The sequence below is a fragment of the Eucalyptus grandis genome, chromosome 8 (genome assembly GCF_016545825.1).
Source record: "Eucalyptus grandis isolate ANBG69807.140 chromosome 8, ASM1654582v1, whole genome shotgun sequence".
NCBI classification, from domain to species: domain Eukaryota; kingdom Viridiplantae; phylum Streptophyta; class Magnoliopsida; order Myrtales; family Myrtaceae; genus Eucalyptus; species Eucalyptus grandis.
In genome coordinates this window covers 46,815,891-46,828,428 of record NC_052619.1, presented here as the reverse complement: position 1 = coordinate 46,828,428, position 12,538 = coordinate 46,815,891, and the positions used below count along the sequence as shown (strand labels likewise).

The following is a 12,538-nucleotide window of genomic DNA, read 5'->3' as shown; positions in this document are numbered from 1 at the left end:
TGGGTCGACGTCAGCACAAATTCAACACCTTTATTTTGGAAAGGCCGCTCGGAGAAAACCCGGACCTAAGCCCGAATCTGTCAACTTATTTAGTTAGATCCCCGTTTATTAAAAATTTAGGACCAATTTGTTTGAGAGAAAACTATTTTTAGAAAAAAAAAAAATGGAAAACCAACCGATCTATGAAAAGTATATTTCATATATCGAAAATGGCAAGCTTAGATAAAGTAAAATGACTTCCCCTTCTAGCTAGAGTCAACCACTAAACAAATGATAAATGACTATTCTCCTTGAAGATCAAATAAAATTTTCTTTTATCATGAATTTTTCAGTGAAACCAACACACCCTTAAATCCATTAGCTACATTCCAATTAAGATATATTAACAATTTCACATTACTCAAACGTTCCGATGCGGTACTCCTTTTGCTTCACATCTTTACACATGCATTGTAATCAATTTCTTCCCTGCGGCTGAACTGCCCAGCTTAGGCCGGTTCTCTTTTGGACTCGAGCATCTTTATGCATCAACGCTACCCTCTGACGAATTGGCAACTTGCGGCTCTTTTGTTATGCATCTCATTATTTATTTATTTATTTATTTGATAAGGGCATTCCTTCACGACGTCCGCCGATCTCATTATTTTCGTACACTACAAAAGCTTGAGTCATTTCGTAAGTTCCGTGTGCCTACCTGTATTGAAAGATGCGCTTCGACACAAATCTCATCTCTCCGCCTAGTAGATAATGTGAAATTATAGACATATACGACAATTGATATGATCAAGAACTGAAGTCATAACATTTCTCTTACAGATAGAACGAATGGGATGATTAAAAGAATAACAAATCACAATCCATCAAAGAGAACAAAACAAAAAATAAGTATAAATTCGTCCTACTAAAAAAATATAAAAATCCCCCATCTTAGAAAAGGGAAAAAAGAGGAAGGACAAAAGTACAATATATATAGGGAAAATGACATGCAATGATCTTGAACTTTTAGTTTGTTCAATATAATTTTTAAATTCTTAGTACATATTCAATTTAATCTTTGAACTATATGAAAATGTTTAATATCATCTATAATCTTGAATTAATTGAAGGATTACATTGAATATTTTTATACAGTTGATGGACTACATTAAATATATACAAAAAATACAATAGTTATATTGAACAAATTAAAATTTCAGAGAACACATTACACATTCAGTTAAAGTTAAATGACTATTTGCGTCATTATCTCATTGTATATATAAGCAAATAATGGTATGCAAAATAGATCGCTTGAATTGAGAATTGCCTGGATAGGAGGTTCTCTATTTCAAGGGGGAATCAGACCGAACCGAACCAATTATGTATACTTTTTCTTAATTTTTCTTTTAAAAAATTTCTTTATAACATATGTCATCAAGTAGTGTGAATAAAAATGACTGGTTCCATTTGATCAGATCGGAACAGGACCGAGCTGGTGGCCCAGTTCAGTTCCCATATCTAGGAGTAACCGGTCCTCCCAATCGGGTTCCGGTTCCGGTTCCGGTTCCGGTTCCAATTTGGAATCGAATGGATTGGACCGGAACCAATCCTCCCTGTAAGCCAAATGACAAGCCAAACGGGGAAAGTCCAGGGGCAATTCCGTCAAGAGAGAAACCAACGAAAAAACGACGCCTCAACGTACACATTTATCTCGCCCCCCACCCCTAAACCCAAACCCAAATTAGCTCACGTCATCATCCCCTTCTCCCCCGATCCCTCTTTCTCTCTCTCTCTCTTCTGCACTCCTTGAAACCTTCATCTCCAAGCTTTCTCTCTCTCTTCTCTCTCTCCACTTTCCTCTACTCGAAAAGCGCTCCCAATCCGCCGCTTGCCTTCGCCCCTCCCCATTTCCCCGCGCAGATCCCCGCCCCCACAATGCCGCCGCCGCCGCCGCCCCCGCCGCCGCGACTCCGCCTCGGCCCTCTGATCGGAGTTTACCCGACCCGGCGCCCCCTCCCCCACCGACGCGACCTCCTCCTCGTCCTTCCTTCCTTCCTTCCCTTCCTCCAGCAGCGGCAATGGGAGCGGCGCCCTCGACGCCGCGGGACGCCGCCGCCGCCCGGCCGCAGGAGGCCGCGGAGTACCTGATCGGGACGTTCGTCGGCGAGAAGTCGTTCCCGCTGGGCTCCGACTTCTGGCAGAAGCTCCTGGAGCTCCCGCTCGACCTCCGGTGGCCCGCCCGGCGCGTCGATCAGGCCTGCGAGCTTTTAGGTGAGTAGGTGCCCTGTCGGCGACGGTCGAGCTGTCGGTGGCCGATCCGCGTCGTTTTGCGGAACGGTCGTTTTTCGGTTTGTTGCTTAATCGGGGAAAGCGGGAGAGGCGATTGCGCGGTGTTCTCGTCGCGATTCCGTTCTCGTTTAGCGAACGGCAGTTAAGTTCTTGCCGTGGCTTTCGGTAATCGAGCGTCGCGCGGTTTTGAATCGTCGATTCCGTGCGTGATTCTCGCTATCTAGATTTCTTGCGACCCGTGCACTCTGCACGCGGTCGTCGTGCTGATTCGCGATTACAAGAGTCTTCCGCTGACTATGGATTTGGTGAATGAATTGCATGCTATGTGAATTCCCCTTTTAGCTTCATGGACATAGATACAACCTTGGCTGTCAACTTGGTCGTTGGATTTCTGTGCTTTGAATTATCCATTAGTAAAACTTCGTCGGATGTTCTTCTCAAGAGATGACAAAGAAGTAGTTAAGGAAGAAAGCAGCTGCAACGTGTGGCGCAATAGGAGCTTGCGAGCCGCATGTATAACATTTTTTTCTTTTTCTTTTTTATATTTTTGTCATGTCTCGATACTTGAAGTTGCAGTGATGAGGCACCTGGTACAGTTTCATCCGTGCTGCGCTCTTGCTCTCGTTCCGAGTTCTACTTCTTTGTTGTTTGTACTGGCCCATCAAGGGCGTGATGATGTTCTCCCTATAAGCTTTGGCATTTGACTCTGTGCATTGTGCTTTCTCCCTGTCTCCATTATTCGTGCAGCGCAAAACAATTGCTATACCAGGCATCTGGCGAAGATTTTGATTCATCTGGCGTGGTGTTTGCAAGAGTGTACATCCGCTTCTGGAGTAACTTCCTCAGTTTCTCTGAAGGCCGCTAATGCACTGTTCATTTCATCGGTTTTCTTGAAACACGTGATTGAAAATGCTAAGAGTGACAATCTTGGAGAGCTTTGTCTATCGCTTGATGAAAGTGAACCTATTCCACCGCAGTTTACCAGAGGTATAAATTCTGAGCTTTTACGACATTTCTTCCTGTACAGTGGGTTCTCTAGAAATGATAGTTCTATGTTTGGTCTTGTATGCATTGTCTACTGAGGGCTTTTTTGAAGGTTTTGGATTGTCTAATCCTCATCTAAGTAGTCAAGCGCTTCTCTGGAGTTTCTTTGAGGTTGGATTTTAGATGGGTGGTGCTTGTTGTATCTCTCTTTTGAATGTCTACATATGATGTTTGGGTTATTGGGAATCTCCAAATTCAAAGAAATCTGACTTGGTCCGTAATTCCTTTTAAGTTCACATTTTAACATTCCAGAACAGGGGGCTAATCTTTGTGTAAATCCAGATTCAATTCAAGTTGTCATGAGGCCTACTTACCTGACTATCTATATTGGTGCAGTTTCAGTGATATTCACCTTAATAGATTTATTGCTTTTTCTCCACCTTGTTTGATAGTAGTGATTTTGGTTGCTGCTTTACAATCATTAGAGAAGTGAATAAACCATCTGGGTTCTTTGCAGATCAAAACATAGAAAGTCTTGTCATGCACAGTGTGCTCAGTTTCATTGGCTCAGTGGATGTAAGGTATGTATGTGTAAACTGTAATCAGTCATGTCTTTTTTTGCCACTACTGTTGCTGCTTTTTTTTTCCTTTTTGGGTCATTGACTTATTGTCATCTTACTCTGTATTTATGTCACAGTCCCAGCACATACCTCCTACACCAGGAGCTGCTAAGGTTCATGCTGGTTGCAATGTCAACTCAACTTCTTGCTGGACCATCTCCAGGACCAAAAGATGTAAACCCATTCCTTGATGCAGCAATGACTCAGGTTAGTAAATATTGCATAGGTCATTTGTCTGCATTCTTCATATTACACACATCTTCATGTTTCCATTTGCAGGAAAGTTCTTTAGTTTCATCGGTGGTCCAAAGGCTGCTCCTCAACTACATGATATGGCCACGTGCTCCCTTTGGGGGAGCATCTAATCCGACATCTGATGATAGCCAGGCTGGCGTTCTTCAGAGGGTCGGCTCTGCAGCTGGTATAGTTGTTTGGCCTTGCTAATTCATTAATTTAATCTTTGTTTTATTCGATACATATCCCTCTTATGCTCACTGGTGTGTTTTTACATTTTCTCTTTTAAGTGGCTAATTTTCTCTTCAAAACATGTGTTCCCCCTTGATTGTCTGTTGTTCTTGCTAGTCTAGTCATGTTTCTTTAATTTTGCTAGGATGCATCTTTTTTATTAGTGTACGTAGTATCTTAGCACATTCTAGCGTGTACCTCTTAAATGGGCTTACTCGTCATCAGAAAAGAAAGATCCATGTGCATGAGATAATTAGTTTGCGGGTAACAAATATGATTTGTGGCCATAATACAACAAGTAGGCATTTTCCCTCCAAACGATGTTAGTAATCTGGTTGCTTTGGCATCATTGTGCTCTGACTATTATCCTTTTGATGTTCATGATTTTAATTTCCTCTTTTATGATTTATGACCATTATATGGAATTTCTTTCAAGAAGTCGCTGCAGATACTGTGTGATATATTTTATGCAGCTAGGGGACTAGGACACAATGCAGCAGTGCCTTTTTTACCAATTTCCATAGAATATTGGACTACTCCTGAATTTTAGAATTTAGGCACCTGCTTTTTTTATCTGTTGGTTTGTACTTTCAGTGTGTCATCTGTACTTATTGTGAATGAGATCTATGTTCATCTAAAGGAGGAGAAATGACCCATCTGGGTGTAGTTTCCTAGAAAGTGAACAAGCGACCTAATTGACAATGGTAAACCAGCAAACAGATTGGAAATGCTATGGAATGTGTGCATGGGTCGATCCCACCATGAATGTGTCTATCAAAATTTCATTATACGCATCCACATGGGTCATAGACTGTAAGTTTTGTTTGATATTATCAAACAAGCTACACTATAGGTGTCTGATATGTCACTGTATGTCTAAAAAACCGTTTGTGGAGGAAAGCTTTGCCTCAGCTGGTTGAGCATAACATTTACTTGAACTTCATGGTGCTAAGTGTCTGGGTATATCTGCCCTTGTTGACTCTGTGTACTGCTTATTTGAGCTAAAATTTCTAGCGTTGATTTATGTCTTTATCATATAATGTTGTGAAAGTCAGGTTTTTTGCGATTTCTGCAATATGATTTTTGCGAACTGATTTTCTTCCTGTTATACAAGTGAGAAGCACTTAATGGATCTTTTATTCTCTATTTGCAGCAAACATTGTCCTGTTTCCATTTAGCTATTTGGTCCCTTCAAGGGATGAGGTACCAAGAAGCCCTTTGTCAGAATGTAGTCTCCTTGTGCTGCTTGTTCTCATCCATTACCGTAAATGCCTTCTGGTTGACGAGTCCATAACAGACAGAAGTGATGACAGTGCCACTACTGATACTTTGTCAAAGGAAAATACATATTTATGCGACAACCCTTATTGCAAGGCCTTAGAAAATGCAAGAGATGTGGAATGTAATTGTACTCCCCTTTTGTACTTTATGCTAGTTATGTATCTATCTTGGTGGTAAAGTAAACCTTTTCTTGCAGTTGATCGCTCAGTGGATGTTGAGGGAAATGCATTCAATGGTCCGCTTGTGAGGATTCCATTTGCTTCTTTGTTTGACACTCTTGGGACGTGAGTAAATTGATGTTCTTCTTTCTTCACATAATTTTACCCTTGTGCATTAGATGCTCTTATTATTTGGTAACTTGCTCTGCTACAATATTTGAAACCCATTATCAGGCTGGGAGTTTTCAGTTTTGGGGAAGTAAAAGAGGCTAGTTATTCTGAAGATACTGATTGAATTTGTTTTTTGTGACTGGATGCTTTCTTTAGTCAACAAAAATGTTGAGCCTGTTCTGTTCCCAACATGATTAACCTAGTTTACGAGTAGATCAAACTGTGTGATGAGTTCTGGCATCTGGATACTGTGAAGATTCTGTCATTCTTTTCACTTGATGGGTACTCATGATAGACGAGGGTTAAGAGCTGTCTCGTACTTTGCACTTCTTCAATATTTATCAGTTGTTATTCCAGCTCTAAGTTTAAGATTTTGGCAGCATGTTCTTCTGTCCGATCTTCTTTAGAAACACAATAAGTAAGGTTTTACTTTTGAGGATAAATTGTTCCAGTTTGGTTCTTGGTCATGCTGGAGAGAAAATCAAAAATATCTTTGTTGATCATCATGGTTTGGAATCCCATGGTGTTTTCATTTTTATTTTTATTTTTAACTTTTTATTTTGTGGGCCTTGGATTTTTTTTTTTTTTTTTTTTGGGGGGTGTTTAATTAATATTATTGTAGTCTCCGAGTGCATGATGCAAACGGTTCCTGATGAATTTATGTTAAAATATATGGGTAGTACCACAAGCACATAGCTTCTGCTCTTATGGGGTTGAAGAGTGAAAATAATCTCATAGTTACTGAAAGATGAAAGGAGAGGTAATGGCACTAGTCTCCTGAAGTTGACTACCAGTTTTATCTTCTCTTAGCATATAAAATCTTTACCTTTCACAGTTACTTCTGTCTCACTAACTTTGAGTTCCATCATATTGGTCTTGCTTTCTTCTTGATTAGAGTGGTCCGTAAGGTTGTCCTGAATTTGAAAAGCAATATACTTAGGTGGCTTTCTGTTAGTTCGTTTCTGTGGGATAAATCTTAAAATTCTAGGTTCTCCGTATCTCTTTGCCCCCCCTCTCCTTCCATGAAAAATCAAGTTAGGTAAAAAAAATTTGCCCGTCATTTTCCTTCTATTATCTTAGGGAAACCTTTTTTGGGCCTCTGCAGGTGCTTGGTTGATGAGACCGCTGTTCTCTTGCTATACTCACTGGTTCAAGGGAATTCTGGCTTTCTGGAATACGTTTTGGTGCGAACTGATATTGATACACTGGTAAGAATAGTAGTTTGATGATCCTTATAAGAATAATGTTATATTTGTGTTTCAGAGGACATTATAAATAGCATGGAAGATTCTTTTGAAAATATTGCAGTGTGTCATGTGTATCTGGATTTAGGTAGTTGTGTTCTTGAAAAGCGTTCTGATTTGGTGATATTAGAGGGCACACGCTTTGTTTGTTGTGAGTTTTGTTTTGGACGGTTTATTTTTTTAGTCTGCCTAGAGATTATAAACGTTTTGAAGACCTATATGAGCATAAATTTGGCGTATTATTTTTTCTCCCGATTTATGAGAGTTTCAGCTGTCTTATATGATTATTGGACTGTGGTTGAATAACAGTTGATGCCCATCCTGGAGACATTATATAATGCTTCAAGGAGGAGCTCCAATCATATCTACATGCTTCTGATCATGCTTCTCATACTTAGTCAGGACTCTTCTTTTAATGCCAGCATTCACAAACTGGTAAGTTGTGCTTTTATTGTCTGAGAAATAGCTCAATTGATTCTGTTATTTATGCAATTACAATTTTCCTGCGCAGATACTGCCAAGTGTTCCATGGTACCAGGAACGCCGCCTTCATCAGACATCTCTTGGTTCCTTAATGGTCATTATTCTCATAAGGACGGTGAAGTACAATCTATCAAAGCTACGGGTATGACTATCAATGGATCAGCTTCTGTTGTAATGAATGCTGTTTATCTTTCTGAAATGTATAGTACCCACAGGTTATAGCAAACAGTTAGTGAACTAATCTTAATCCGAATTTTAAATGATTCATTAGGAAGCTTCAGTGATTCGTTTTCGCAATCCATCTTATGGTAAATCATCATGATGACCATTGGGGGTGGGTTTTCTTCTCATGATAATTTTTTCTCGAAAATCCTAATGGATGTATAGTATAAAGGTATCATCTGTCAATCTTCACGAGTGTCTTGCCCATGGTGAAGCTTTATTTCAAAACAGTGTAAATGAAATTGGAACAGATATGGTTCACCTTTGTGGAGAGACTTGTTGCAAGTGTTTAGTGAAAATTCCATTCTGCAACCATGTTGCCTACTGAATGAACCTGCTTAATAGCAGTCATGTATATGTATGTCTATTATTTTGTTGTATTATGATTAGTCTCTTGAGGATAGCAACTCTTATAGATATTCTGGACCAGTACATTTACCATGCAAGTTGGTTGCAGGATGTTTATTTGCATACAAACTGCCTAGCTACATTGGCAAACATGGCTCCTCATTGTCATCGATTGAGTGCATATGCATCGGAGCGTCTGATCAGCCTTTTTGATATGCTCTCGAGAAAGTACAGTTACCTGTTCCATTGTTTTTGTTAAGGTTTCAATTTTCCAGTTCTAGATCATTTATTGTATCGAGATTTAGACTTGCATTGTTTTGCTGGATATAGGTATAATAAATTGGCAGAACAACGAGATGGGAAGATTCACACAAATAAAGGCAGCTCGCAAGAAGATGAAGGCCTTGCTGAAGACATGGTACAATTGCAGTATTTTCAGATTGTTTCTGATTTCTCTGTTATTACACTCTCTGGTGCCTTTTGATCATTCCCTTCCTTTTATATCCCTGCTTCTAAGTTGAGTTGGATGTCGTTGCAGTCAACGGAGTTCTATATATATACTGACTTTTTAAGGATTGTCCTTGAAATCTTAAATGAGATTTTGACGTATGCGCTGCCTCGGAATCCTGAGGTAAGTGGCCAATAGCAATATTTTTTATATGATGCAGCACCTTACCTTTTATACCTTTTTTCTAAGCAATGACTCATAACTGGTGGTCACTGGTCTTTGGCAGGTTGTATATGCAATAATGCACAGGCAGGAAGTCTTTCAGCCATTTAAGAATCATCCCCGGTTTAATGAGCTTCTCGAAAATATTTACACAGTATGCTTCAAAGCATCCCTAGCTAGCGACTTTTGTGCAATGGTATTCATGCTTTCATTATGTTTTTTCTGTCTTTGACATGTACAATTTTTTTACAGGTATTAGATTTTTTCAATAGCCGTATGGATGCACAGAGGGTGGATGGTGAATGGTCAGTGGAGAAAGTTCTTCAAGTAATTATTAATAATTGTCGATCTTGGCGTGGTGACGGGATGAAGGTATAACGTGCCATTTTCAAGTTTGTTATCGTGATTTTGGATGCCATGTAGTGCACATGGAGATTCCTATGAATGTCATATGACACAAGCGATATTATTTGACAGATGTTCACCCAATTACGCTTCACATATGAGCAAGAAAGTCAATCTGAGGAGTTCTTCATTCCCTACGTCTGGCGGCTAGTTCTACCTCGCTGGTAATAAAATACTATGTGCTGTTGCTTTAATTAGACTCTGCTGATTCTGGTTGCTGGCATGTTGTTAGTCGCTTATAAAAAATGTCTAGTCAAGTATGCTGATTTTTCAGTGTTATCTTTTCAATATTTATCTCATTGTTTGATAATATTCTTCATCTTCCAGTTATGGCCAGTCACTAATATCATGCTGATTTTTCTTTTGTCAGTGGATTCAGTTTTGATCCCAGTGCAATCACTTTGTTTCCAGTGGATCTCTTTGGAGAAGTAAGTATTTGATATTTGGGAAATTCTTTGCAGGAGTTGATTTTGATTGGTAACCTGAGTCTCACTTTTGGTTTCTCGATGTGTGAAATGGTAAATATGACGGTAGTTTGGCGATAAGATACCTACGATGAATGCATTAAAGTTTTGGTGTTTGTAAGACTCACAATGATGTTGTATGAGTTATTGCGGCAGTAAATTTTGGGACATAGCAAATACTTACAGGGATTTGTCCTTTCCTTTGACCGGTTACCATTCTTCTTTCTTGCGGTGGGACGAATGCTGACTATCTTTTATCACTTGTCTGTTAGAATCATCTTTTCTTTCATGTGTTCTATGGTAGTTCAAGCAGGAGCATAATGTGCTTAAAATATACGAGGATTGTACAGATTATACTTGGTTCGAATGAGGCTCCACCAAAAATACCCATTGTAGCCAGTTAGGAAGGGGATGTGTATTTACATCTTCTCTGCCTGCATTTGTATTTGCAGAGAAGCTGACTTGATGCTTGTTTCTATTTTGAGATGCCAATAGGTGCTCCAACTCCGTTATCTTTTTCTGTTTCACATAAATGATTGTTCATGCCTTAGGTTTCTTGCTGCTTCTTCACCGTCTAATTTCCCGTAGCTGACATCTCTCTTTACCGCTGATGCTTTTGACTTTTAGCCACCGAGAGAAAGCAATGCGGAAGATGCTAACAAGCCCCAAGTTGGGGAGCTGAAGGCGAACAGGATTGATCTTGAACCCTAGTGGATTCCCTACTACAAGTACAGACCAAAACTACTGCTGATCAGCACAGATCTTTTAATCTTATATATAGAGAATGTGTACATAGAAGAGAAAATAGTTACCTGTATTCTTGTCATTCTTTTCTGTTCATATGTCTGGGATTACTTGTAGAGCCGAGCTACCGTAGGGGTCATGAACAAGAGAGATATACACCTTATGTAATGAATAAGCATGGTCACCTGAATTCTAATTCATTGTATAATTTTCCACGGGGGAATATGATGATGTCCCTTCTGTTTCTTCTGGGAAGGCCATTTTCTTGCTTTTAACCAAGAATCCAGTCCAAAGCCTAGAACTCACTTTCAAAGGGAGAGATACAAGGAACGCAACTTCGGGGATAAGGATACCAGCTTGGTCACAAAGTGCCTTGAGTTCTGTTGCTCGAGTTATTGATTGAAAAATTAGGGCACAAGTGGTTGATTGAAAAGTTGTGGTACTCAAACGAGCAGCGTAGATATGGTCATGTCACCTATTGTGTCATTTTCTCGATTAAGTGTTTAAATGATTTTTTCAGTTTCTTGATTTAGTGTTTACATGGTTTTTTCAGTGTATGGTGCGAGGTAAATTCGGCTTGAAAAGTACACTCGATGCGAGTGGTTCTCATGATCAAGAGTCTCCATCACGAGGGAATCTTCTCTTGGATTATACCTACCCCCCATTCGATGGAGATTCTCCATCTGAAGCCCACTTCTCGGTAGTTGGTGCGGAAACAATTGCCGAGAACGAGATTAGGGGTGGGGGAACTAGCATAATCAGAATGAGGAATTCTCCTAGCTTGGTCGACACGAAATATTCTGATGTCATGGTATTGCTTTTTCAGCTGCAACTCAGTCCAAGACACCAGACGGTACAATGCCTTGTTATCTACGCGGAAGACTTCGAATTCTAGTTGCTTTGCATCAGGTCATCGGCCGATACTTCCTGGAAATTCTGATCTTAGATGGAAGTCGGAAACGTTACGCTTAATTGCCATCGGATTGGCTGGGATTGGCTGGCTTTAGTCCTTTGCATCAGCTATGCGTCCTAGTAATAGGGGTGAATGGTTTTAGGGCGGATAGGTTCTAGATAGAGAACTTGAAATGGAATCTATCTTCCTAATTTTTGGAATCTAGAATCCATTCTGTACACTTTAGAATCGGAATCGGAATTGATCGGGTATAGTCGGTTCGATCCAGTTCTAGAATCTATCTTGAATTGATGCTCATTCCTATGAAGTATGTGCATCATGTCAAGGATGAACCTTTCAACAATAAAGTAAATGCCGTCCTTGACAATTCTCCTCTCCAGTTGTGATGTCGAGAGTTTGTCTTGTACATTTAGAGCTAGAACACTTAAAAAAAAAGAAAAAAGATGACTTACCTATGATGATGGTGCACCTTGAGTAATCGAATGGATTTCACATATTATAAATGACCGGCCCGACCCGTTTGGCTAGAGTAAGGCTTATCCATCAAATGTGTGTTTTATGTTTCATTGATTTCTTTTTTGGATGGGGGTGAGTGTTGATTTGATCATATTAGAGTGATTTTGGGTAGTATGTACTACGTAACCTTTTTTACCACTCCATTTTAAAAAAAAATCTTATTTAATCATTCAAAATGTAAGGTAAAATTCTAAAATCTGGAATAATATTTTTTATAGTTGAAACAAACTATATGCAGACTATTTGTTTTAAAGATGAGAAAAAGATTTGAGGTGGAGACTAAAATCGTTCACCAAAAGTAAGCACTTGCACTTGTATTATTAAAAATAGGGGCAAGAGTACACAAATCGTTTATCGATTCCACCTTAGCTGCAAGTTTCCCCACTTGATTTTTCTCTTTTGGTCGGATACCCCCTTGGTTTCCAACCTAAAATTTTGTACCTTTTCGTTTTCAAGTTTGCAAATTTTGCATTTTGAGAGTTAAAATTTCTACTTTTGCTCTTCAATTTCGGCAGTTCTCCTGACATTTGATTTTTATCCATTGCCACTGCAGTGAAACCCCAAACTTCGACAAATGGTGTT

General features: G+C 39.6%; 1 protein-coding gene across 1 annotated transcript; it reads left to right on the top strand.

Moving 5' to 3' along the window:
* The first annotated feature begins 1,714 nt into the window (after positions 1-1,714).
* LOC104414753 (dymeclin) lies at positions 1,715-10,776 on the top strand. The gene is made up of 18 exons (XM_010025918.3): positions 1,715-2,250; positions 3,016-3,255; positions 3,770-3,833; positions 3,950-4,079; positions 4,152-4,293; positions 5,491-5,739; positions 5,815-5,902; positions 7,053-7,155; positions 7,501-7,626; positions 7,703-7,816; positions 8,354-8,472; positions 8,575-8,662; positions 8,783-8,875; positions 8,979-9,068; positions 9,167-9,286; positions 9,392-9,483; positions 9,690-9,747; positions 10,411-10,776. The coding sequence occupies exons 1-18, from the start codon at positions 2,058-2,060 to the stop codon at positions 10,492-10,494; spliced, it is 2,193 nt and encodes a 730-aa protein (XP_010024220.3). The 5' UTR covers positions 1,715-2,057; the 3' UTR covers positions 10,495-10,776.
* Positions 10,777-12,538: the final 1,762 nt, after the last annotated feature.